This window comes from Aquarana catesbeiana, linkage group LG11, assembly GCF_042186555.1.
Source record: "Aquarana catesbeiana isolate 2022-GZ linkage group LG11, ASM4218655v1, whole genome shotgun sequence".
NCBI lineage: Eukaryota > Metazoa > Chordata > Amphibia > Anura > Ranidae > Aquarana > Aquarana catesbeiana.
The window spans coordinates 229,996,338-230,023,808 of NC_133334.1; the positions used below are offsets into that span (position 1 = coordinate 229,996,338).

Consider the following 27,471-nt stretch of genomic DNA (forward strand, 5'->3'; position numbering starts at 1 on the left):
CTAGATCCGTTCCTGTTATCTTCCTACTGACAGGCAGGCTTGTCTGGTTACAGTATATAAAGCTACTTGAAGAAAATTACAGGTGTTCTATCCCAGCTTAGTGCAGCTACAGGCCATTAGTATGTCTGGAAGGCCAAGAAGGAGAGGCAGACAGTCACAAGCCAATAAGAGAGGGCAAGCAGGCTCTGTGTCTAGTGCTGGTCGTGGAGACGGTGCATCCTCATCAGCACGTGGCCATGGGACACGCTTGGCCTTTTTTTCGGCAGCTGGCCATGTTGAGCCGCAACATGCGGAAGACTTGGTCGAGTGGATGACCAAGCCGTCCTCATCCTCCTCATCCTCTCTCACCCATGCCCAGGGTGCTTTGTCTGGCAAAGCAGCGGCCTCTTCCCTCAGCTCAATGTCATCAGTGACTCCTTCCCTAGCTCCACCATGTCCTCATGAGGATTCCCTCGAACTGTTTGACCACAGTGTTGGGTACATGCTCCAGGAGGATGCCCAGCGTTTGGAAGGCTCTGATGACGATACTGAGCTCGATGAAGGCAGTAACATGAGCGCGGACAGAGGGGGTGCCCAAGAAGGACAGCAATCTGGCAGTCATGCTCCCCCTGCTGCAGCATACTGCCAGGTTTGCTCCAGTGATGAGGAGGGAGGGGATGATGAGGTCACTGACTCAACGTGGGTGCCTGATAGGAGAGAGGAGGAGGAGGAGGAGGAGGAGGAGGAGGCGGCAGCACATCACCAACGAGGCAGGATGCCCTCCAGGGGCCAGCCTAAGGGCAGCACATTGACTGCATCACACCCCAAAGCTCCACATGTGCAGGGCGCTGCAGTCTCTGCGCGTTATTCAAAAAGTTCTTTGGTGTGGGCCTTTTTTGAGACGAGTGCATCAGATCGCACCGCTGCTATTTGCAACATATGTCTCAAGCGTATCTCGCGTGGCCAAAATATCTCCCGCTTGGGTACCACATGCTTGACCAGACATATGTTGACCTGCCATGCAGTTCGTTGGCAAGCGTATCTAAAAGACCCACACCAAAGAACAAAGAGGATCTCTCCTTGCTCCTCATCAGCTGAGATTTCCAACCCCACTAGACCTTCAGTCCTCTCTGAGACCTGCAGTGAGAGGAATGAAGGTGTAGAATTAGGTGTGTCACAGCCAAGTACTTGTGGGCAATCTGCTTTTGGTACACCGACGTCAGATTGTACCAGGCAAATTTCCCTGCCCCAGCTGCTGCACCGCCGAAAGAAGTTTGCTCCCAGCCATCCACATGCCCAGCGGTTGAATGCTAGCTTGGCAAAATTGCTAGCACTTCAACTGCTGCCTTTTCAGTTGGTAGACTCTGCCCCCTTCCGTGAGTTTGTGGAATGTGCGGTTCCTCAGTGGCAGGTACCCAAACGCCACTTTTTCTCACGGAAGGCGATTCCGGCTCTCTACCGGCATGTGGAAGGCAATGTCCATGCCTCGCTGGACAGGGCGGTCAGCGGTAAGGTGCATATTACCGCTGACTCATGGTCCAGCAGGCATGGACAGGGACGTTACCTAAGTTTCACGGCGCATTGGGTGACTCTGCTGGCAGCTGGGAAGGATGCAGGACAAGGTGCAGTAGTGTTGGAGGTTGTTCCGCCACCACGCCTCCAAAATGCTGATTGTGACACACCTCTCTCCTCCACCCCCTCCTCTTCTTCTTCCTCCATGGCCTCTTCCTCGGAACCAGCGGTGCTCCGTAGGCGTTCAAGGGGCTACGCAAGTACGCAGGCCAAAAGATGCCATGCGGTGCTTGAGCTGGTGTGCTTGGGGGACAGGAGCCACACTGGGGCAGAGGTTCTGTCAGCTCTGCAGGGGCAGGTTCAGAGGTGGTTGACGCCACGCCAACTTAAGGCAGGAATGGTGGTTTGCGACAATGGCACCAACCTCCTCTCTGCCCTCCGACAGGGACAAATGACCCATGTGCCCTGTTTGGCTCACGTCCTTAACTTGGTGGTGCAGCGGTTCTTGGGCAGGTACCCGGGCTTACAGGATGTCCTGAGGCAGGCCAGGAAAGTCTGTGTGCATTTCCGCCGGTCATATAATGCCAGTGCTCGGCTGACGGACCTCCAAAAGGAGTTTAACCTGCCCAAGAACCGCCTAATCTGTGACATGCCCACCAGGTGGAACTCAACGTTGGCCATGCTGCAGCGGCTGCACACGCAGCAGAGGGCCATAAATGAGTACCTGTGCGACTATGGCACCAGGACAGGGTCAGGGGAGCTTGGTTTTTTTTCCCCACGCCAGTGGGCCATGATCAGGGATGCATGCACTGTCCTGTCACCATTCGAGGAGGCCACGAGGATGGTGAGCAGTGACAGTGCATGCATCAGTGACACTGTCCCCCTTGTCCACCTGTTGGAGCACACGCTGCGTGGAATAATGGACAGGGCACTTGAGGCAGAACAGAGGCAGGAAGAGGAGGACTTCCTTAGCTCTCAAGGCCCCCTTTATCCAGACAGTGTTCCTGCGTGCCCGCCGATCACACAGGAAGAGGACGAGGAGGAAGAGGAGGAGGAGGAAGATTGTGTCAGTATGGAGGTGGAGCCTGGCACTCAGCATCAGCAGCAGTCTTTAAGGGATCAGTCCCAAGAAACACATGGACTTGTACGTGGCTGGGAGGAGGTGGCTGCGGACCATGTCGTTCTTAGTGACCCAGAGGACTCCGGACCGAATGCCTCAGCAAACCTACGCTGCATGGCCTCCCTGATCCTGCAAAGCCTGCGTAAGGATCCTCGTATTCGTGGTATCAAGGAGAAGGACCAATACTGGCTGGCAACCCTCCTTGATCCACGTTACAAGGGTAAGGTTGCGGACCTTATCTTGCCATCGCAGAGGGAGCAGAGGATGAAACATCTTCGGGAGGCCTTGCAGAAAGGTCTGTGCAACGCGTTCCCAGAGACTGGGAGGTTACAAACTCCTGTTTCTGGACAACGTGTTGCTGAGGCTTCGGTCAGTCAAAGAAGGAGCGGTGGAGAAGGTGGCCGTCTGACCGATGCGTTCAGACAATTTTTTGGTCCGCAGCCCCAAGGTATGATCGGTTCCAGCAACCATCGCCAGCGTCTGTTTTACATGGTGCAGGAATACCTAGGGGCAAGATCAGACTTGGACACCTTTCCCACCGAAAATCCTCTGGGTTACTGGGTCTTGAGGATGGATCACTGGCCAGAGCTTGCACAGTATGCAATTGAGCTACTGGCCTGTCCTGCATCCAGCGTTCTTTCGGAACGCACATTCAGTGCTGCTGGAGGCGTGGTAACCGATCACAGGGTGCGTCTGTCCACCGACTCGGTCGATCGGCTGACCTTCATAAAAATGAATGAGTCTTGGATCACCACCAGCTACCAAGCACCTGATGCTGATGTAACCGAATAATTTTTTTTGAAATCTCAGATCCCTTCAAAGACTGCCTATGCTTATGCTGAGTGACTATCCCTGAGTAATTATCCTCTTCCTCCTCAATCATCACGCTGATAGCTTGTAAGAACATTTTTGGTTCTGGGCGCCACCACCAGTGCCTAAGGCACAATTTTTCAGCCCCTGTTTAACAGGGGCGTGTAATTACAATTTTTGATGTAATACTTTGCAGCAGGGCTCGTTCCTGCATTCCAACTAGAGTGTCTGTGAGGGGTTGCAGTGTTGTGGCACCAGCACCAGTGCCTAGGGCCCAATTTTTCTGCCCCTGTCTAACAGGGGCGTGTAATTACAATTTTTGATGCAATACTTTGCAGCAGGGCTCGTTCCTGCGTTCCAACTAGAGTGTCTGTGAGGGGTTGCAGTGTTGTGGCACCAGCACCAGTGCCTAAGGCCCAATTTTTCTGCCCCTGTCTAACAGGGGCGTGTAATTACAATTTTTGATGCAATACTTTGCAGCAGGGCTCGTTCCTGCGTTCCAACTAGAGTGTCTGTGAGGGGTTGCAGTGTTGTGGCACCAGCACCAGTGCCTAAGGCCCAATTTTTCTGCCCCTGTCTAACAGGGGCGTGTAATTACAATTTTTGAAGCAATAATTTGCAGCAGGGCTCGTTCCTGCGTTCCAACTAGAGTGTCTGTGAGGGGTTGCAGTGTTGTGGCACCAGCACCAGTGCCTAAGGCCTAATTTTTCAGCTCCTGTTCAACAGGGGCATGTAATTACAATTCTTGATCTAATATTTCACAGCAGGGCCCTGTGAGGGCTTACAGTGTTGTGGCCACAGCAACACCTAAGGCCCAAATTTCTGCTGAGTATATAGGGCAGGACCCTACTTTCAAACATCTAACTTACAAACGACTCCTACTTGCAAACGGAAGGAGACAACAGGAAGTGAGATGAAATCTACCCCTAGGAAGGGAAATTCTCTCCTGTAAGAGTTAATATGGGAAAACAAGTTCTCCTTTCCACTGATGCTTTCCAATCCTTGTTCCACAAAAAAACCCAAATTTTCAAAAAACATTTTTCATTGGGACAAAAAAGTGAGGTGAAATCTTCTGAAGAGGAGGAAAGACAGCAAAACAAATGTCACAGGGGTGATAACCCTTCCCTATGTTTTCCAAAAAGCTTAGAAAAGATTTTTTGGCTGGAGCTAAACACGTTAAAAATGTTCAAAATTACAAACAGATTCTACTTAACAACAAACCTACAGTCCCTGTCTTGTTTGCACCGCCTGTATACTGCTGTTCAGAGTATATAGGGCCTGGTGGCCCCACACCTTTCCTTATTTTAATTTGGGTGCGGGGTTCCCCTTAATATCCATACAAGACCCAAAGGGACTGGTAATGGACTGGGGGGTACCCATGCCGTTTGTCTCACTGATTTTCATCCATATTGCCATGACCCGACATGACATTAAACCCGCAAGCAGTTTTAAATGAGATTTTTTCCTTTAAAAATGACATTTGGTGCAGGGACTGTTCTAAACATGGGAAACACGCGTCACTTTACAGGCATACTATAGACACCCCCCAGGTACGATATTTAAAGGAATATTTCACTTTTTTTTTTTACTTTAAGCATCATTAAAATCACTGCTCCCGAAAAAACGGCCGTTTTTAAAAGTTTTTTTTGCATTGATACATGTCCCCTGGGGTAGGACCCGGGTCCCCAAACCCTTTTTAGGACAATACCATGCAAATTAGCCTTTAAAATGAGCACTTTTGATTTCGAACGTTCGAGTCCCATAGACGTCAATGGGGTTCTAACGTTCGTGCGAACTTTCAGTCCGTTCGCGGGTTCTGGTGCGAACCGAACCGGGGGGTGTTCGGCTCATCCCTACTCTCCAATATCGCATGGGGCCGATTTGGTATTGGACTTAGAGGCTCACTATCAAATCGCTCCCCAGCTGACAGCTTATTGGTTTATCATTGCTTGGGTCATACAACTTTGATAGTTTTCTGGTAGTCCATGGCAATAGGCGCCGATCGCAACTATATCTGCATCCGTGCCATCATTTAGATAACCAACAAAATGGCCACCCCCATTACCCTTCGGGAAAATGGCCGCTATAGCGTTTCCTTATCGATTACAAGAAAATGGCCGCCGTATACCGATTAGGCCACAGCTATTTAAGGGCAGCAGTCTATGCCTCCTAGTATCCCCTGATGAAGTCACGAGGTACGTGACGTCACGCGTAGGGACGGGACAGGCACTTCCCACTGATTGACGCATACGAGCCCGCTGCTCGTTGGTGTTATGCTAGTTCTGCTCTGCTTTATATGAGTATCTATGCTACAATAAATGTCGGCTTTGGTTTATAAAATTACTACACTATGTGGCATCCCCTTCTTTTCATTTATGGCCCCGGCACCCTCTGAGGGACATAGATGTTTGGAGAACAAGACTCGGGTCCAGGATTATTATGAGAAGGAGCCAGTACCAGCATTGCTGTTAACGCTGTTACCTCAGTAATATGAGGTAAGGGGCCATTACTTATCAGTGTAGGATCTCTGTCACGAAGAGGAGCCACAATTTTTTTCCTGGTTTATACACATCACGGTGTCCATCTACTTTATAGAATGCCCTGCGGAGAAATATCTTTCTATGTGTGAATTCACTGGATGTTATATTGACACAACATGGACTGAACCTCTGTCACTGGATTTACTGCACTAGGCACTTTTATTTATTTATTTATCTACATATTTATTTGGCGCTTTACAATTGGGAGATATAGATAGATTTGAGATCTGTCACTGTGTTTGTTTTTACACTGGACACTTTGTTATTACAGTGCGCCCCTATGTGTGCATGACATGCACAGTACTGCATTATTTTGCACGGATTTGTTCTACACTTTTTCATTTTCTGAATTTATTATGCACCATTATTTGTAATGTATGAGTATTTTAATATATTGGCATATCATTTTACAATATTGCAGTGCGTCCTTATGTGTGCATGACACAGTACTGCATTCGTTTGCACTGAATTGCTCTGCACTTTGTCACCTTCTGAATTTAATATGCACCATTATCTGTAATGTATTAGTATTTTAACATATTGGTATTTATTTTTATTATTTATACACCGTTGTTGCACTTTGCACTTTACTTGTGTTCACTAGCTTGATATTTAACTGTTTTTTCAGTGAAACACAATCAGTTTATGTATTTTCCCACCAGGGACATTTGTACTTCTACGCATACTGCTACCTTTAGCAATACTGTTATTTTACTGTTGCATTAGGGCGGGAGGGGAGGCTGCCCTGGGCACAAAGGTTTACTGTAGGGATGAGAGCACCTTCCTTCTGTTACAAGGATGACAGGAGTAGTGACAGCCGCAGTGATTTTGACTTCTGGGCGTAGGGTCCCCTAAGCTTGCACATCATGAATGGGGTGGGGCAGGGTTGTCTTTAGCGCAGGGCAAACGGGGCACTTGCCCTGGGCCCAATCTTTGTTGGGGGGCCCGCGCTAGCCGTGAATTAGGGCCCCGATGACAGCTTTGCAGAGCGCACAGAGGACACGGGAGGATGTATTCCGCGCTAGCCAGCTGAGAGGGGCGGGGCCGGGAACTCCACTGACGCTCTGACCCCGCCCACGTGCAGCCTGTGTACTCGGAAAAGAGCTTCTGTAGTGAGAGCCAGTGATCGGAGTGCGAGTGTCAGTGGAGCTTCCGGCCCCGCCCCCTCTATACTGGCTGGTGAATACAGAGGTCCGGGGGCGGGGCCGGGAGCTCCAATGACACTCCCACTCCGATCACTGGCTCTCACTACAGGCGCTCTATTCCCAGTACACAGGCTGCACGTGGGCGGGGTCAGAGCGTCAGTGGAGCTCCCGGCCCCGCCCCTCTCAGCTGGCTAGCGCGGAATACATCCTCCCGTGTCCTCTGTGCGCTCTGCAAAGCTGTCATCGGGGCGACAATTCACGGGTGATGTGGGCCCCCCAACAAAGCATCAGTGGAGCTCCCAGCTGCTTTAGTGACAGCAGAGAGTGGAAGCCCCGCCCACAGTCCTGAATGTATGTAGTGAGTTTGGCTGGTCAGGTATGTCCTTACAACCATAAAATGCCTGACTGTTTAAACCCTGAGCTGTGTTATTTAACTGTAAAGCTGTGCATTGCTGAAAGTTCTCTGACCATCCCCTGTATAATGTCTGCAGTCTCTGATTGTCTCCTGCAGTATGTCCGCAGTCTTTAATTGTCTCCTGCAGTATGTCCACAGTCTCTGGTAATCTCCTGCAGTATGTCCGCAGTCTCTGATTGTCTCCTGCAGTATGTCCGCAGTCTCTGATTGTCTTCTGCAGTATGTCCACAGTCTCTGGTAATCTCCTGCAGTATGTCCGCAGTCTCTGATTGTCTCCTGCAGTATGTCCGCTGTCAGGGTACCATTGGCACCGAACCGGGGCGTCGGCATACGCCTATGCGCCGGCGCGCTCCGTTACGCGCTGTTCAGCAAATCCCTGTTGTTCCCGGGCGTCGGCGCGGGTACGCGGCGCTTGTGCGCGCGCGCGTGTGCACGTGCGCGCGTACGGGCGTGCGCGCGTTTGCGATAGCGCCGGCTTGGCGCCAAATTGCACATAAAAGTCCCCCTGTGCCTCTGGCACATTGCTGCTTCGTCTCAGCTTCGTGATCCTTGTATTTGAACCTGATTGCTTGCTACCTATCTGACCCGGCTTGTCTGACCATCCGTCCTGCTCCAATCCGACTCGGCCTGTCCGACTATTCTTCTACTACCTGCCCGATACCGTTGCCGATCTCTGCCTGCCTACCGACTCTGCCTCTGCCTGCTGTTTTTGCCTGTCTCATATCCTTGCTGACCCGGACCGTCTGACCCTGCTTGTTCCTGTTTAGTCCTTGCTGTTGCACCTTCAGCCTCAGCTCCAGAGACCTCTGCATCTCCAAGTGTTCCAGTTTGCTGCCTCCAGTCTCACCTGATCTGCAGTCCAGCCATCCCTGTGGGATCTCTCATCACTTCAGCATCAGAGACTCAGCTCAACAGGCACTCCTACCCCACTGTGCTCAGGAGACCACTGTCCCCACTCCAGTGGCTCCTGAACCAGCGTTGTATGAGAGGTCTTCTCCTACAAGTCAGGCTCTACTACCAGGTACCTAACAGTACGAAGCAGCCATGTCTGAGCCTGCAGGAGATACCTCTCCATTGAAGGAGATATGCACACACCTGGCAGCTCTCACCCAAGCAGTGCAAGCCCTTCAGGACAATTATAACAGACTGGAGGGACAAGTTCAGAATCTTGCAGGGTCTAACCCTTCAACCTCCTCTTCAGCTGCTGCCCCAACACAGACTGTTGCAGGGCCTGCAGTGGTAATGCTCCCGCCTGAACCACGGGTCCCCATTCCTGAAAGGTTCTCCGGAGACCGGGCTAAGTTTCGGGGTTTCCGCAATGCTTGCCAGCTCTTTTTTGCCTTACAGCCCAGAACCTTTTCGCTGGAAGCCACTAAAGTTGGATTTGTAATTTCCCTCCTACAAGGGGAACCACAGATCTGGGCACATCGTTTACTTGAAGGGGACTCTGCTCTAACTCAAACCTTATCCGCTTTCTTCCAAGCCATGGCACAATTATATGAGGATCCTCAACAGACTGCCACAGCCGAATCTGCTCTGCTCGCGCTCCAACAAGGCCGCAGACCTGCGGAGGACTATGTTACTGAATTCAGACGTTGGAGCGCGGACACCCAGTGGAATGACGCGGCTCTGCGTCATCAGTTCCGCATTGGACTGTCTGAAAGTTTAAAAGATGAACTTGCTCGAGTTGGTGTTCCAGATACCTTGGAGGCCTTGATCACCCTAACCATTCAGATCGATCGTCGCCTCCGAGAACGCCGATCTGAACGATCAGTTCAGCCAAACCGCCCGACCTGGATGACACCACGAGCCCCGATTCCTGCATCACGCTACTTACCTGTGCCCAGTCCAAATTCAGTCAATGCCACACCAGATACCTCCGAACCAATGCAGTTAGGTCTGATGCGACCTGCCCTGTCTCCCGAAGAACGTGCCCGACGTCGACAATTAAATCTGTGTCTTTACTGTGGAGGAACCGGGCATTATGTCCATAATTGCCCAATCAGAATAAGTAAGTGTTCATCTCCTATACTTACCAGTCTCTCTGCTTTATCTACAAATCCTACCCACCTTGCCCTTCCTCTCTCGTTACAGCTTCAAGAAAGGACACTCCAAGTCAACGCAATTATTGACTCCGGGGCATGCAGCTGCTTTATAGACTTAAACTTTGCCAATCAGCACAACATCCCTTTACGGACTAAAGCCCATGGACTTTCTGTCTTTCTTGCCGATGGCTCCCGTATTAGATCCGGACAAGTGACACAAGAGACCCTGCCATTATCCGCCACAACTTCTTCTCAACACAAGGAATTGCTGATCCTTGACGCCATCACCTCCCCTATGTTTCCCATTATCCTGGGCATTCCCTGGCTACAAGCCCACAATCCACACATCCAATGGGCATCAGGAGAAGTAAAATTTCTGTCATCCTACTGCCAGGAACACTGTTTGGCGAAAGATTCGGATCCCCAAGCTACCCTGCTTTGCCTGGACTCCGACCAGACAAATTGTCAGGTCATTCCCAAACACTATCATGACTACATTGATGTCTTCAGCAAAAAGGGGGCAGATTCTCTTCCACCTCATCGTCCCTACGATTGCCCCATCGAATTGCTGCCAGGATCCGAAATTCCCTTTGGACGCATCTTTCCCCTATCTGAGAAGGAACAAGAAGTGTTGAAAACATATATTGATGAAAACTTGGCCAAAGGATTCATTCGCCATTCTACTTCTCCAGCAGGTGCGGGAATATTCTTTGTTACTAAGAAGGACAAATCTCTCCGCCCGTGTATTGACTACCGAGAATTGAATAAAATCACGGTCAAAAATCGTTATCCTCTACCCTTGATACCCGAACTGTTCCAGAAATTAAGGACTGCCGTCATTTTTTCTAAGCTTGATCTAAGAGGGGCCTATAATCTGATCCGCATTCGGGCTGGGCATGAGTGGAAAACAGCTTTTCGGACCCGATTCGGGCATTATGAATATTTAGTCATGCCTTTTGGACTCTGCAATGCCCCTGCGACCTTTCAACACCTAATTAATGATGTGCTTAGAGACTTTTTAGATCTGTTCGTGATCGCATATCTAGACGATATTTTGATCTTTTCAGAATCCCTAGAGCTCCATCGGAAACATGTTTGCCAAGTGTTGGATCGTCTCCGCTTACACAGACTTTATGCAAAGGCGGAGAAATGCGAGTTTGAACAACAGAGCATCCAATTCTTGGGCTTGATTATCTCCTCAACTGGCATCAAGATGGACCCACAGAAGGTTTCTGCCGTTCTGGACTGGCCGGTACCCCTGGACAAGAAAGGGGTTCAGCGATTCATCGGGTTCGCAAACTTTTACAGGAAGTTTATCAAGGGTTTCTCTGCAATAATTGCACCAATCACACAACTGACCAAACAGAATACCCGTTTTTCCTGGAATCATCTAGCCCAAGAGGCTTTTGAGAACCTCAAGAGACTTTTTACCTCAGCACCTATTCTCAGTCACCCTGAACCATCCTTGCCATTCATTTTAGAAGTGGACGCTTCGGAGATAGCGGTCGGTGCGATACTCTTGCAACGAAAGGGCAGTAAGGATGTTATGCACCCCGTAGGGTTCTTCTCCCGAAAACTCTCCTCGGCGGAGAGAAACTATGATGTCGGTGATCGGGAGCTTCTTGCCATCAAGACTGCATTAGAGGAGTGGAGTTACCTGCTGGAGGGGGCTGTGCATCCAGTGCTAATTTATACTGATCACAAGAATTTAGAATATTTACGATCTGCTAAAAGACTAAAACCCCGTCAAGCCCGTTGGGCGCTGTTTTTCTCACGCTTTTCCTTCCACATTACGTATCGGCCAGGTTCAAGAAATGTCAAACCAGACGCATTATCACGAATGCATGACAACCCAAGGGACTTATCTGCTCCGGACACCATTTTACCTGCAAACAATTTTTTGCTCATACAAACTGATCTTCTCTCTCAGATTAAGGAAGCATCTTCTGAATCAGCCAGACCCACAGGGTTTACCTTAAGTAGCAAGGACGGACTGTTCTGGAAAGGTAGCCAAATTTTTGTTCCTGAGGAGGTTCGGGTCAAGGTCTTGGCACTCCTGCACGATCACCCACTGGCAGGTCACTTTGGGGTTCGTAAAACCCTGGAATTGGTACCTTTTGGTGGCCCAATTTAAAGGACTTTTGTGAGAAGTATGTCAAATCTTGCCCTATCTGTACCCAGAATAAGACTTCCAGGAGTCGAGCTTGGGGCCTGTTAAAACCTTTACCAGTACCCGATAGGCCCTGGAAGATGATATCCATGGACTTTGTTGTAGAGCTTCCATGTTCTGAGGGGTGTTCTGCTATCTTCGTGGTAGTAGACCGTTTTACCAAGATGGCCCATTTTCTTCCATTAAAAGGAACTCCGTCAGCTATTGAAACGGCTCACATCTTCATTAAGGAAATCATTAGACTTCACGGAATCCCTGTAAACATAACCTCTGACAGAGGGGTACAATTTACCTCACGTTTCTGGAGAGCCCTGTGTGAGTCTTTAAAAATTAAGCTGGCCTTGTCTTCGGCCTATCACCCTCAGACCAATGGTCAGACGGAGAGGACCAATCAGACTCTTGAGCAGTATATCAGATGTTTTACTTCTTTCTCCCAAGATGATTGGGTATCCTTGCTGCCTTTGGCAGAATTTGCCTACAACAATGCCAAACATTCAGCCACCGGTCAATCCCCCTTTTTCGCTAATTATGGTTTCCATCTAACCTTTTTACCCGATTTCCTTCCAGAGTCCTCAGTCCCGGCAGTACAGAGTACGGTAGACTTCATCAATCATAACAACCAGATGTTGCAGGAAGCAGTATCCAAGGCTCAGGCGGACAGCAAGAGGATCTTTGACCGGAAGAGAAGAGGGGAATTGAAGCTTCAGCTTGGCGATCAGGTATGGCTATCTACAAGTACTATCAAACTAGCATGTCCTTCTAAGAAGTTGGCACCTAGATTTATGGGACCATTTCCGGTTAAAAGAAAGATCAATGAAGTTTCGTATGAACTAACTTTGCCTGACTCTCTTAAAATACACCCCGTGTTTCATGTGTCATTGCTCAAACCTGCTGTACCTGATCCCTTCCCCGATAGAGGAACTAGACCTCCTGAACCTATTGTGATTGATGGCAACGAGGAATTTGAGGTCGAGGCTATCCTTGATTGCAGGAAAAGACAAGGGCAGATCCAGTTCCTAATTAAGTGGAGGGGCTACGGCCCAGAAAGTAATTCATGGGAACCAGATAGTAATGTGCATGCTAGGCGTTTAGTGCGAGCCTATTTTTCTAACCATCCGGAAAAGAAAAGGCTTTTGGACACCCGGAGGTTGCCCCTTGGGGGGGGCAATGTCAGGGTACCATTGGCACCGAACCGGGGCATCGGCGTACGCCTATGCGCCGGCGCGCTCCGTTACGCGCTGTTCAGCAAATCCCTGTTGTTTCCGGGCGTCGGCGCGGCGCTAGGGCGCGTGCGGGTACGCGGCGCTTGTGCGCACGCGCGTGTGCACGTGCGCGCGTACGGGCATGCGCGCGTTTGCGATAGCGCCAGCTTGGCGCCAAAGTGCACATAAAAGTCCCCCTGTGCCTCTGGCACATTGTTGCTTCGTCTCAGCTTCGTGATCCTTGTATTTGAACCTGATTTCTTGCTACCTATCTGACCCAGCTTGTCTGACCATCCGTCCTGCTCCAATCCGACCCGGCCTGTCCGACTATTCTTCTACTACCTGCCCGATACCGTTGCCGATCTCTGCCTGCCTACCGACTCTGCCTCTGCCTGCTGTTTTTGCCTGTCTCATATCCTTGCTGACCCGGACCGTCTGACCCTGCTTGTTCCTGTTTAGTCCTTGCTGTTGCACCTTCAGCCTCAGCTCCAGAGACCTCTGCATCTCCAAGTGTTCCAGTTTGCTGCCTCCAGTCTCACCTGATCTGCAGTCCAGCCATCCCTGTGGGATCTCTCATCACTTCAGCATCAGAGACTCAGCTCAACAGGCACTCCTACCCCACTGTGCTCAGGAGACCACTGTCCCCACTCCAGTGGCTCCTGAACCAGCGTTGTATGAGAGGTCTTCTCCTACAAGTCAGGCTCTACTACCAGGTACCTAACATCCGCAGTCTCTGATTGTCTCCTGCAGTATGTCCGCAGTCTCTGATTGTCTTCTGCAGTATGTCCGCAGTCTCTGGTAATCTCCTGTAGTATGTCCGCAGTCTCTGAGTGTCTCCTGCAGTATGTCCGCAGTCTCTGATTGTCTCCTGCAGTATGTCCGCAGTCTCTGGTAATCTCCTGCAGTATGTCCGCAGTCTCTGGTAATCTCCTGCAGTATGTCCGCAGTCTCTGGTAATCTCCTGCAGTATGTCCGCAGTCTCTGAGTGTCTCCTGCAGTATTTCCGCAGTCTCTGATTGTCTCCTGCAGTATGTCCGCAGTCTCTGGTAATCTCCTGCAGTATGTCCGCAGTCTCTGATTGTCTCCTGCAGTATGTCCGCAGTCTCTGGTAATCTCCTGCAGTATGTCCGCAGTCTCTGATTGTCTCCTGCAGTATGTCCGCAGTCTCTGAACCTCTCCTGTAGTATGTGTATTAATGTGCCCCTTTACTTGCTCAATTATTTGGGATTGCTCCACTGCTCAGTGAGAGGTAATGATGTGCATGAACCTCTAGCAACCAATCAGCAAACAGTAGTGATCTGCTTTAATCTCTAGCAACCAATCAGTAAGTGCTAATGATGTGCTGTAACCCCTAGCAACCAATTAGTAAGCGCTAATAATGTACATTAACCTCTAGCAACCAATCGGCAAGCAGAAATTATGTGTTGTAACCTCTAGAAACCAGCCATTGAGCAGTAATGATAGGCTGTAACCTCTGGCAAACAATTGCAATCGCTGCGTGATCTGCTGCAGTAAACTGATTTTGAGTCTACCTGCTATTTTTTGTATATCTCAGAATGGAGGGGGGGCCCCAAGAAAATGTTTGCCCAGGGCCCAATCAAAATTAAAGACGGCCCTGGGGTGGGGCACAGTTTGACATTCTTGCCCTGGGCTCTGGATGACCTTGTACCGGCACTGGTTGCAGGAAAAAAAATTCTCCGTCTGTGGAAGACTTAACACATGCCATAACCACAGCAGAGCATTTAAAGAGTAATTCCCCTTTTGTTAAGAAAAAATTATTCTCCTCTGAGCGATCTATGCACATTGCAAGGATTTTACCAAACTTTGTTGCAGAGTCCTGCCTTTTGTTAATTTGCTTCTCTGTGTCCAAGTGAATCTAATGAGAGTGATTTTCGAATTACCAATCTGCTGCTGCGCCTGCTGGGTTCTAATGATGAAAGTGGCAGGGTCTGCATTATTTTAATTGTGATTTCCCTTTGGGAAAATCTCACCAAAAATGACATTTTTGTTTCAGGGGATGCCCAAAATCTGTCTTTTTTCTTAGTGCAAACTTCTGGGATAACCCCACTAGCAGGAAATTACATTTCTTAGGGGTGTTCCATACACCATCTGTGTACAGAACGCCTCCAGGTGCCATAGTACATTGAATTTTACAGAAAATTACAGCACTGCAGTATAATTATGATAATAATAATAAAACTTATATAATGAGTTTAACAACATTCAATTGCAATAGGAATTGTGTTGTAATTGTATACACTATATAGATAGATAGATAGATAGATAGATAGATAGATAGATAGATAGATAGATAGATAGATAGATAGATAGATAGATAGAGATATATCTATCTATCTATCTATATATCTATATATATAGATAGATATATATATAGATATATATAAAATTTGCTTTTTTTTCTCACAAAAGTGTCGTTACCCTTTAAGTGTGAATTAGCCCTTTTTTAACTTCATAATGAAGTATGATTTAGGAGCTCTTATAAGGATGCAGCACAGTGGTTAGCACTTTCACCTAGCAGCAAAAGAGTCGCTCGTTCAAATACCAACACCATCTGCCTGGAGTTTGCATGTTCTCCCTGTGCCTGCGTGGGTTTCCTCCGGGTACTCCGGTTTCCTCCCACACTCTAAAGACATGCTGGTAGGGTAATCGGATCCTGTCTAAATTGTATGAATGTGTGTTAGGGACCGTAGATTGTAAGCTCCTTGAGGGTAGGGACTGATGTGAATGTATAATGTAAATGTACAGTCAGGTCCATAAATATTGGGACATTGACACAATTCTAATCTTTTTGGCTCTATACACCACCACAATGGATTTGGAATTGAAATGAAACGAACAAGATGTGCTTTAACTGCAGACTTTCAGCTTTAATTTGAGGGTATTTACATCCAAATCAGGTGAACGGTGTAGGAATTACAACAGTTTGTATATGTGCCTCCCACTTTTTAAAGGACCAAAAGTAATGGGACAATTGGCTGCTCAGTTGTTCCATGGCCAGGTGTGTGTTATCCCCTCATTATCCCATTTACATGGAGCAGATAAAAGGTCCAGAGTTCATTTCAAGTGTGCTATTTGCATTTGGAATCTGTTGCTGTCAAACCCAGCGTCTGGTGATGTCTATGCGTTCCAAACTTCTGGCTGTAATTGACTGCAAAGGATTTGCAACCAAGTATTAAAAAGTGAAAGTTTGATGGATGATTGTTAATCTGTCCCATTACTTTTGGTCCCTTAAAAAGTGGAAGGCACATATACAAACTGTTGTAATTCCTACACCGTTCACCTGATTTGGATGTAAATACCCTCAAATTAAAGCTGAAAGTCTGCAGTTAAAGCACATCTTCTTAGTTTCATTTCAAATCCATTGTGGTGGTGTATAGAGCCAAAAAGATTAGAATTGTGTCGATGTCCCAATATTTATGGACCTGACTGTGTATATTCCTTACAATGTATATGTAAAGTGCTGCGTAAATTGACAGCGCTGTATAAGTAACTGAAATAAATAAATAAGGATGTTTTTCAGGTAATCCACTTAAAATACACCAAACTAAACAATAACTTAACCTGCCTACATCCATCCAGTGTGGAAATTACAGGATTACAGTCCTTGTCCCTAAATTGAAACTCTGGGAAAATAAAAAATGGCCTATATGACACACTGGTGACTTTTTTTTATGAACTGTTGCTCCTGCCAGTAGAGCATTATTTTCCCACTTCCTAGCACTGTTTGTTCAGCAGTGAAATTGCACAGCAGCATTATCTCTGCGGCGGCTCGAGTGCGAAGTGCACAGGAGCCCCGAGCGTCTTTTTGGTCCGTTTCTGGTCCGATTTCATCCCAAAATTGGGGCTGAAATCAGACCTGATACAGTGAATGGGGACGCACCAGACTCCTGCTGTGAGCCGCTGCTTTCTATAGTGTGAACCCAGCCTCAGAGAGACTTTAAAGCCCCACTCTAAGAAATATACAAATCCTTTGACAGATAAGGTAACATGTATTTATTTAACTGTGTATTTAGCTTTTTTGTCAAGAGTCCAGCTTTAAAGCTGAAACTAAACCAAAGGTTTCCAAACAACAGTTACATTCCCATCATGCCAGGAATGCAAACTGTCACATTTGCTTGTACTCTCAGCCAAATGTTCAAACCATCAAATGTCTGGTGTCATCACTGATCACATGTGCAGCACCATGGCGGTTGCAGATCAAACAGAGGCTAAAATGGCAGCTTCCTTGGCTGAAAAAGATAGTAGGGTTTAGTTCCGCTTTAGGTATAAAAGAGTTTAAGACGTTCCATCAGATGCACATGCAAAAAATGAAAATAGATGAGCTTGCACTGCTAAGGAGAAGCTGTTCTAGTAGAAAGTTGATTTTTGTTAACTTTTTTTCCCACAGTTATCGTTAACTTCTTGGATTCCGGAACGGCTCTGGGTTTCCATACTTATCTTTCTTTGCAACATCCTTCGCAAAGAGCACAATCTCAAACCAGTGAAGTTATAAAAATCCACCACTCCAGTTTCTCTACTGTTAAATATGTTAAAGACTTGTAGGAGAGATAATATTCTATCTATATTATCTTTAATTACACATTATATTGCATTTACATTTTTCCTTTTTTTTATCCTTATTATTATTATTATTGGCTCTATTCACCTATTTTTTTACCAAGTGTTGAGTATATTTTCTTCTTCTTTTGTTATTATTACTTTCATGTCCATTGGTCATATTTAAAGTGGTTGTGAACCGTTAGGACCCGTTCACACATGCGCATTCTGGGAATGCACGCAGAAACAAGTGTTTCTGTGAACCTTCCTAGAAATGAGTAAGAAATGCGCCAAAGCATGCATGTTTACTACTAATTGGGTTATTTTTCATGATCATTGTCTTGATGTTTTACTAGCTAAAAGTACTGTTTAATGTTGAAAATTACCTTTTATTTTATCTTACTAACCCTTATTTGAAATTATGTTAAATGTGCAACCTGGGTTAAACTACAATAAAATAATAAATAAATGATCAAATAGCTGGGGTTGTTGTCTGGCTATGATAATGGTCACCTCCTTGCTGTAAGGCTGCCTACCGACCTACAAGTGTAGCTGACTCTTCCTAGGCAGTGGCATCAGTAGAAACGTCCGTAAGCAGAATCAACAATATTTACCAACTATGTAGTATGAGAACCTAAACCATCCATTCCATTCATATACAGTGAAGGTAGGCCATCACACTTTATACAGTTGTTATTGGTAAAAAATATAACTGAATTTTGGAAGCTTTTAGAAGGTAGACAGAGTGCAAAGAACTAGTCCACAGCATTGTCTTTGGTCTCCCTAAAGCTGATATTCTCCATTACTATTAACCATGTCTTGTTCTGCACTGTCTTTGTGTGGAGGTGGCCATCTTGGTAGAGGCAGGGCTTTTGCTTTCTCATATCAGAACATCCAGCAAGGAACATCAGAGAGCAGAACAGTGGTGACAAACTAAATCTCATGTATCTGGATAGGGAGCCTAAGATAATGAGAGCAGTCTCTCATACTGCTCCAGTCCAAACACTCCTGCATAGGGAGACAGGGAGTGTAGGTACAACAAAGTTGGTGATGTTGGCATCACAGGGGCTTTAAGATTTGGTGACACACCCCAGGATTGGTACAGGAACAGTTAAGCATAGAAGCAGAAGTTTCAGGCAGGTCAAAGAACAAGCTGGGTCAGTAACAGGAATCAGCAAAGCCAGACTTCAGATCACAAAGGTACTACTGAAGACCTTTGATAAGTGAGGCCCGCTAGGGCTTAGCCTACATAGCCTATTAGGCCCCACTATCCCTTATTAATGGACGGCAATGAGTTGTAGAGCAAAGTGCAATAACATCTAGCAACCAATCTGCTTCTTTTTACAGTCTTTGGACTTCAACCAAATCATAACTTGCCACAAAAGCCTCTTTATATTTAATAATTAAATGTTTGCATTTCAATTTGCAGCTGTATCGCTTACCCCTGCAGGAACTGCTGGTGATGACGGGTCTTCTGTTCTGCCAAGACTTTCTTAACTGCTCCATCCCCACTGACACACTTGGTTGTACACTAAAGTCATTTAAACCTGTGGGTTAGCAGGCTACCACTCTAATGCCCTGTACGCACGGTCGGACATTGATCGGACATTCCGACAACAAAATCCATGGATTTTTTCCGACAGATGTTGGCTCAAACTTGTCTTGCATACACACGGTCACACAAAGTTGTTGGAAAATCCGATCGTTCTAAACGCGGTGACGTAAAACACTTACGTCTGGACTATAAACAGGGCAGTAGCCAATAGCTTTCGTCTCTTAATTTATTCTGAGCATGCGTGGCACTTTGTGCGTCGGATTTGTGTACACAAGATCGGAATTTCCGACAACGGATTTTGTTGTCGGAAAATTTTATAGCAAGCTCTCAAACTTTGTGTGTCGGAAATTCCGATGGAAAATGTGTGATGGAGCCCACACACGGTCGAAATTTCCGACAACAAGGTCCTATCACACGTTTTCCGTGGGGAAATCCGACCGTGTGTACAGGGCATAAGAATGCACAAACATAAAGCCACAAACAGCTCAGAGATTGTTAATTACATTTATTAAGGCAATGCAAACAGAGAGTAAAACGATAAACATATTACACAGATTTAAGCATGCTATGAAATGGTTCATTACGCACTAGCTGGCACTCAAATTGTATAGAAAAATTAAATTAAACTACTCCGGGTAACTATAGTCTCTAAACAACCTCAACCAGTTCAGAAGAATCATAAAAAGGTCCTGGTTTACACCTTGTGCATACAACCCCAACAGCAGGCAGGTGTATGTGTCCTTAGTATGGGGATACCCCTGAATGTAGTAGAAAGTACCTGGCGCCTTGTAATTAATAATGGTCGCCTTTTGGTGGGGCCCTTCTTTAGATGGTGCACTATCCCTTTAGTGAGTAAGGCATGACAGGTATGCTGCTAAGTAGGAGCAGTCTCTTGTTGGATCCAAAAAAAAAAAGTAGGAGCAGTCTCTACCGGGACTAACAATGAGTTCTGAACATTTAAGATGTGTAGCTCAGCTCACCACTTCCTGGCAGGCAGCTAATCTGGTCCCAATGACTTGGTGATCATTCTCTTCCCTGGATGAACTGCAATCAGGTACAAATTGCCTGGGAAAACGGTAAAGCTCTCCTCCTCTAAGTGTAGCCACTTGTGGGAATTGAAGTCCAGTAGCCATTAGTCTTCAATAGCAAGCATGATGCAGCGCCCCCTTTAAGAACTACAATTCATAGCTTCTTCCCAGCAAGTTCTCTCTGAGGTTCTTTCTCTTCCTCTCTCTGACTTGATCTATTCTGCTCTGCCATGAGGGAGCGGTGACAGCAGGAGCAAGCAAACACACACAGCCACAGCACAGCCAGCAGTGAGAAAGAAAAAAAACTGTCTGCATTCCCTCTTTCACTGGGCAGCAGAGGGGGTGAGCAGAGGAAGAGCCTGCACAGACCTGCAGTGAGAAGGGGGAAAAAGAAAATCAGTTGCATTTCTCTCCCTGTCTATCGCACACTAGCTAACTGCCACTATTAGGAGAAGGGGGAGGGAGAGAGTGGGGGAAGATCACACAGCCCGTAGCAGCACCCAGCTACACAGCCATACTTTATTTTTTACAATGGTAAATAAAAATAGCATTTCACATTTTTGAAACAAATTTAATAGTAATCTATGTATTGATATAGAATCAAGAATGTCTGCTCTTTTGATTGGCTTGGTGTTTTTCTCACCAATCCACACAGAGCCTAAGGTATCATTTCAGGCACACCAAGTACTTTCCTTAGGTTTTCATTAGGTGTTTGGAAATATGTGTACAAGACTGCTCAGAGTACAATGGGGTTGATTTACTAAAATGCTGCTGCAGGATGAACAGAACCCTGCCATAGCTGACCACAATCGGGAGAGACAGCTCATTGCACAGAACCTTGTCTCAGAGATGAGAACTTTCTTCCTGGGAAGGTGTGAGGTGTGATTTGGATAATGAACATAGAAAGCAAAAGGATGCCAGAAACCGGTACACTTTGTTAAAATAAAAAGATAAGCATTCACTTACAGTATTATATCACCACCACTGGAGTGGGGTCAGCAAATCTCAAAAGGCCATATCATAAAGGTCAATAGCAGAAAGATCCAGAATTTACCAGCTAGCCAACCTGAGGCCTCAACACCCCGTAGGCACAAGGCCGGATGTTCTAAGGGGGCAATCAGCCCCCCTTAGGCTGTGATCTTCTTCTAAGAAAAAAGACCCAGCTGCACTCTGTCTCAGAGTATTTATACAGGCCAGGGCTGTATAAACATTTATCTCCTGATTAGACTCTTCCTGCTCACTAATTTCCAGAGCTTTCTGGACTAATCAAGGGGAAGCAGTCAATCCTGCTGAAACTACTGGAACATAGAACAAAAATATAAAAAAATATATCAGCGCACATATGACACAAAAATGAAAATAACTGAAGCAGCTGAACACCAGGGTAAACGATCAAATCCCTCCAGAAAAATAATAAAAAAGGTGCAGCGCTAAATCAATAAATGACCATAGAGAGAAATACAGGGAGCAAAAAGAAATGTCCAATAATAAATGTCCAAATAAGCTGACATAAATCCACCAGGAGTGTGATGATAACAGCAAACAATTGTGACTGATACTGGAACCCTTCACCATGAATCGAGTGGCCTCTCACCTGGTCCCAAAGGTAATCAAGCAATCATATAAGGTCAGCAGGTAACAGGAGATCTTTATAACAAGGGACTCCACTTTATAAAACTCTGGTCAGGCCACATCTGGAGTATTCCGTCCCGTTCTGGTCTCCAGTCTTCAGAAGAGATGTGTTTTTTATCTGGCTCCCAGATTCAAAGCAAATTTGTCAAGCCCCGCCTTAAGTGGAACATAGAACAGACCAAAACAATCAACACAGCCACACTGGTTACTGTGAGGCAAAAAAGAAATTTACCTAACCAGATGGCATAGGGTCCTTACACAAAATGCTACCAGAGGTATCTCTCAACTGTTTCAGATGCAGAAACAAAGAGGGCACCCTATTTTATATATTTTGGACATGTCCAGGGATCTCACCTTTCTGGTCCCGAGTTTATACCCTTATACATGACCTAACTAAGGGGAACTTAATAGACGACCCAGCAGCCTGCCTTTTGTATTTAAATATTTCTTCAAAGGAGATATACAAAAAATCTTTAACAATCCATCTCCTAAATGCAGCAAAGTCATGTATTTCCTCCAAATGGAAGTCACTTCTGTAAGACACCCAATATTTATTTATAAAAAAATGTACACATTTTAAACACAACAACTCTCTTGGTCCTCAGCAACAGCTTCACCCGGCCAATACGCATCGTCACAATTTAGTAGGGGCAGGCGCAAGCAGAACTATATATCACTTTAAATGTAAGTTTCATGTTGTACTCTACACAGTGTTAATGATCTTTGATTGTTCTGTCACCTACTAAAACAAAAAAACCCCATAAAAATAAAAAAAAAATACATTTGCCTAAAAACTAACTGCAGCTCAACTGGGTACAGTGAGCCCTTCCTTAATTTACCTAATTCTCCTAATTCGAACACCTATCTAGGAGGGTGCTACAATGAAATGGTCAAAAAAACTGAGAGGTGGCGACCAAAATCCAATAGTGGAAGGAAGTGAGAATCTTGAAAAAGCGTGAAACGTGAAAATTAATAAAATTACAAAGCTTGGTGATAAATTAAAGTAGAACTATAGGCAAAACTTTTTTTTCATATTGGATAGAGTGATGGAGGGTTATAACCTCTGTCAGCTTTTTATTTCACCATCTTTGTCCCATTATGAAGATTCCCCTTCACTTCCTGTCCCAAAGCCAAACAGGAAGTGAGAGGAAATCCCTGCAAATGAAGGGAATTTCTTGGGGACCCCCAGGTCACCAGAACTAGTGTCCCCATTGGAAGATTTCCCCACTATAGCTTTTCTGAGCACACCCCAAAATTGGTGATTTTCTTTTACTTTCGCTTTCGATGATAATGGTAAACAGGACAAATAGAGAGGGGGAATCTCCCTAACGGTGGTACAAGCAACAATGTAAAATGAGAAGAGTTCTAATCACTCACAGTCACTACAGGCAGTCCCCAGGTTAGAAACAAGATTTCTGTAGGTATGTTCTTTTTTTTTTTAAATCCAATATCTCTTTATTATTATTTTTATATAAAATTATAACATGAACCAAAACATATATGCATCCTAAGTACAAGAAAAAAAGAAAAAACATGACAATTACAAAATAAATCACATCATAAAGTGGAGGGCCACCCTAAATCAAAAAAGTGCATTAATATTCTTGTAAAAAAAAAAAAAATTGAAAAAAATTTTTTTTTAACTTACCTGAAACCCCTGTTGCTAGGCAGTCTTCCTAATCTGTCTCTTCCTATTCCGCGGTGCTTCCTCCTCTTCGGCGAGCGTCCCCCGTTGCTTTCTGGGACATGTGTGTGTCCCAGAAAACAACGGGGCCATTCACAAAGCGCCGCATGACTTGCACATGCGCAGTAGGAAACTGGCAGTGAAGCCGCAAGGCTCCACTGCCTGTTTCCCTTCGTTAAGATGGAGGCGCCGGCAGCCGATCTGATGGATGGATTGGCCTCCAGGGGGCCGACATCGCGGGCTCGCTGGACAGGTAAGTGTCCTTATTAAATGTCAGTAGCTACAGTGTGTGTAGCTGCTGACTTTTAAAAAAAAAAATTGCGGCCGGAATACCCCTTAAAACAAAAACAAAAAAAACACAAATTAAAAAAATATTTTACTTTTTTATAAAATTGAATCCTCTCCCTCCCCTTGATCAATCCACTCTTCTTGGCATCCTTTCCTATGTTATATATCTCCTTCCATATCAGATTCACAGGTCTCCATCCACTAGACATGTGCACAGCCAAAAAATTCGTTCATTTTCGTTTTCGTTTCATTAGTTTATTTTTTTTTTTGTTTTTCGGGTCATTCGTTATGATCGGGATTCGTAAATACGTTCATTCGTAAATTCGTAAATGCGTTCGTTCGTACATTCGTACATTCGTAAATTCGAACATTCGTTCATTCGTACATTCGTTCATTCGTACATTTTTACATTTGTTCATTTGTAAATTCGTACATTCGTAAATTCGTAAAATCGTACATTTGTAAATTAGAAAATTTGGAAATTTGTAAATTCGAAGTTTGAAAATCCAAAAACCCAAAAATTCAAAAATCTGAAATAGTAACTAACTATTAAATTATAGGTATTGTAATTTCCTTTCAAATTTGACTGTCAGTGAACGTAACAAATACGAATTTATCTGAAGTTACGAATTATCCAAAACGAATGCTGCATCTAAACAAATGGAACGGAACAAATTAATAATAAATAATAATAATAAAACGTTGTTATTATTATTATTGTTATTTATTATTATTAATTCATTACGTTCCATTCCATTTTTTCGGATCATTCATAACTTTGGAAATTACAATACCTATAATTTAAAAGTTACTAGTAATTACTAGTAGTTAAGTTATTATTAGTTAACTATTATTTCAGATTTCTGAATTTTCGAATTTACAAATTTACGAATTCACTAATTTACGAATGTACGAATGTACATTCGTAAATTGCGAATGTACGAATGTACAAATGCCCGAACTTACGAATGTCCAATTTTATCGAATTTACGAATATTCGGAAAAAATTTGTTAAACAAGTTTTCGTTAATTCGGATATTCCCGAATTAACGAATTTGTCGAAATTCGTTAAAAAACGAATTTGGAACGAAACGAATTGCACATGCCTACCATCCACCTTTTCCAAATATTCTTGAATTTCCCTGGGCAGCTTCTATGTAGAAAAATATATTTCTCTTTTATCAGATTTTCCTGTATTTGTGATGTCCATTTCAATAGTGTTGGGGGGTATATTGAGATCCATTTTTGTGCTATTAACTTACGCGCCAGGAAAATGAATAGTTGTGTTCAACTTTGCATAGTGGATAAGGAAACCCTGGGAACTGTAGACAATGCTATTGCCCATTGATCATCTGATATTGGACCCAGGTCACCTACCCATTGCACCCTTGATGGAATATCTATTGATTCTTGAAACTTATTATATAATACCCCATATAGCCTTGATATAAGGCCCTGCTTATGGACCTTCACATCCAATAAAGAGATTATTATAGAATTACTGAGTCTAAAATCGGAGGAGTGGGCCTGCATCTGTAGAGCATGTCTGAGCTGTAGATATTGGAAAAATCTTTGATTCAGGATATTATATTCAGCGGTTAATTGATTAAAAGTTTTTAGTATACCATTCTGGAATAATTGCGTCATATACCTCACCTCCTGTTTTCCCCAAAAATTCAAACCCTTCCAATTTCCTCAATTCCTCATAACTAGAATTATCTCATATTGAAGTATTATGCCGCGTACACACGGTCAGACTTTTCAGCTACAAAAGTCCGACAGCCCGTCCGACAGACTTTCGACAGACTTTCGACGGACTTTTGGTGGACTTTCAACAGACTTTCTAACGACCGGACTTGCCTACACACGATCACACAAAAGTCAGACGGTTTCGTACGTGTTGACGCACACCGGACTAAAATAAGGAAGTTGATAGCCAGTAGCCAATAGCTGCCCTAGCGTCGGTTATTGTCCATCGGACTAGCATACAGACGAGCGGATTTCTGGGTCCGGCGGAGTTATGACGTAAAGATTTGAAGCATGTTCCAAATCTAAAGTCCGTCAGATTTGTGGCTCGAAAAGTCCGCTGAAAGTTCGGGGAAGCCCACACACGATCGGATTGTTCACTGGAATTGGTCTGTCGGCGTCCGTTGGACTTTCGTAGCCGAAAGGTCTGACCGTGTGTATGCGGCATAAGAGGTATAGCCCGTAACCTTTGTAATCCTTTTCATTTCTTGCCAGACTTTATTGATTAATTTACCAGTTAGGAACCCCTTATCCCTTAGCATATTTCTTGTCTCCAATAAGGATATTAATGGATATTCCTTAAATAACGACTATAACAGACCCTGTATAGTATCAGTGTCCCCCACTGTCGTCTAGCCAGAAAAATGCTGTAGCTGAGCAGCTAAAAAATGATTACCACAGGTGGTCCCTGACATTATGGTTCCTGACATGGTGGTCCCATTGTGGTCCTTGACATGGTGGTCCCTGGCATGGTGGTCCCTGACAAACGGCACTGGTGGTCCCTGACATGGTGGTCCATGACAAGCGGCACTGGTGGTCCCTGACATGGTGGTCCCTGACAAGCGGCACTAGTGGTCCCTGACATTCGGCACCAGTCTCGGCTGGTGCTCAAAATTTTTTGGGGGGGCGCAAACAAACTTAAAATTTCAGAAAAAACCTCATCAATTGCTGCCTCACTGTACCATCAATCGCAGCCACTGTGCAATCAAACGCAGCCACTGTGCCCATCAAACGCAGCCACTGTGCCCATCAAACGCAGCCACTGTGCCATATCAAATGCTCCCATTTGGGCCATCAAATGCTGCCACTGTGCTATCAAATGCTCCCACTGTGCCCCATCAAATACAGCCACTGTGCCCATCTTATGCAGCCACTGTGCCCATCTTATGCAGCCATTGTGCCCCATCAAATGCAGCCACTGTTCAGCATTGAATGCAGCCACTGTGCCCATCATATGCAGCCTCACTGTGCCCCATCATATGCAGCCTCACTGTGCCCCATCATATGCAGCCTCACTGTGCCCCATCAAATGCAGCCTCACTGTGCCCCATCAAATGCAGCCTCACTGTGCCCCATCATATGCAGCCTCACTGTGCCCCATCATATGCAGCCTCACTGTGCCCCATCATATGCAGCCTCACTGTGCCCCAACAAATGCAGCCTCACTGTGCCCCATCATATGCAGCCTCACTGTGCCCCATCATATGCAGCCTCACTGTGCCCCATCATATGCAGCCTTGCTGTGTCCCATCAAATGCAGCCTCACTTACCTTACAGGCAGCTCCGCTCGGGCTGTGCGTTCCACGGAGCAGCCAACGTCACTTCCGGTTTCTCTGTGGAACAGGGAAACCAGAAGTGACCTCTTAACTTGAACAACAAAGCTCCCGGGCTTTGTATTGCGCCCCAAAGCAGGTCAAAAGCCTGCAAATGAAGTGCCTCGTCTGCAATCTCGCGATTGCATTGACTTGGCACTTCCCATAGTGCACTGTGTCTGGCGCCTGAACACAGTGCACTTAAAAAAATTTTTTACATTTTTTTGTGACTGCTGGGTGGGGGGGGGGGTGGCGCCTGTGTGCCCCCTATGGACGGCCCGCCACTGTTCGGCACTGACATAACCAGGTCCCTGACATGGTGGTTCCTGACAAGCGGCACTGGTGGTCCTTGACTTGGTTTTCCCTGACATGGTGGTCCCTGACATTCGGCACTGGTGGTCCCTGACATGGTGGTCCCATTGTGGTCCCTGACATGGTGGTCCCTGGCATG

At 45.7% G+C, this 27,471-nt stretch overlaps 1 protein-coding gene across 2 annotated transcripts in view; it reads left to right on the forward strand.

The window, feature by feature from the left end:
• Positions 1-17,810, forward strand: part of LOC141111651 (inactive hydroxysteroid dehydrogenase-like protein 1) — a 63,329-nt gene extending 45,519 nt beyond the window's left edge. For both annotated transcript variants that reach the window (XM_073603804.1, XM_073603805.1), the window contains exon 5: positions 17,347-17,810. In XM_073603804.1, coding sequence (XP_073459905.1) covers positions 17,347-17,451 — 105 coding nt within the window. In that variant the 3' untranslated portion in view covers positions 17,452-17,810. The remainder of the gene's footprint in view (positions 1-17,346) is intronic.
• The last annotated feature ends 9,661 nt before the right edge of the window (positions 17,811-27,471 follow it).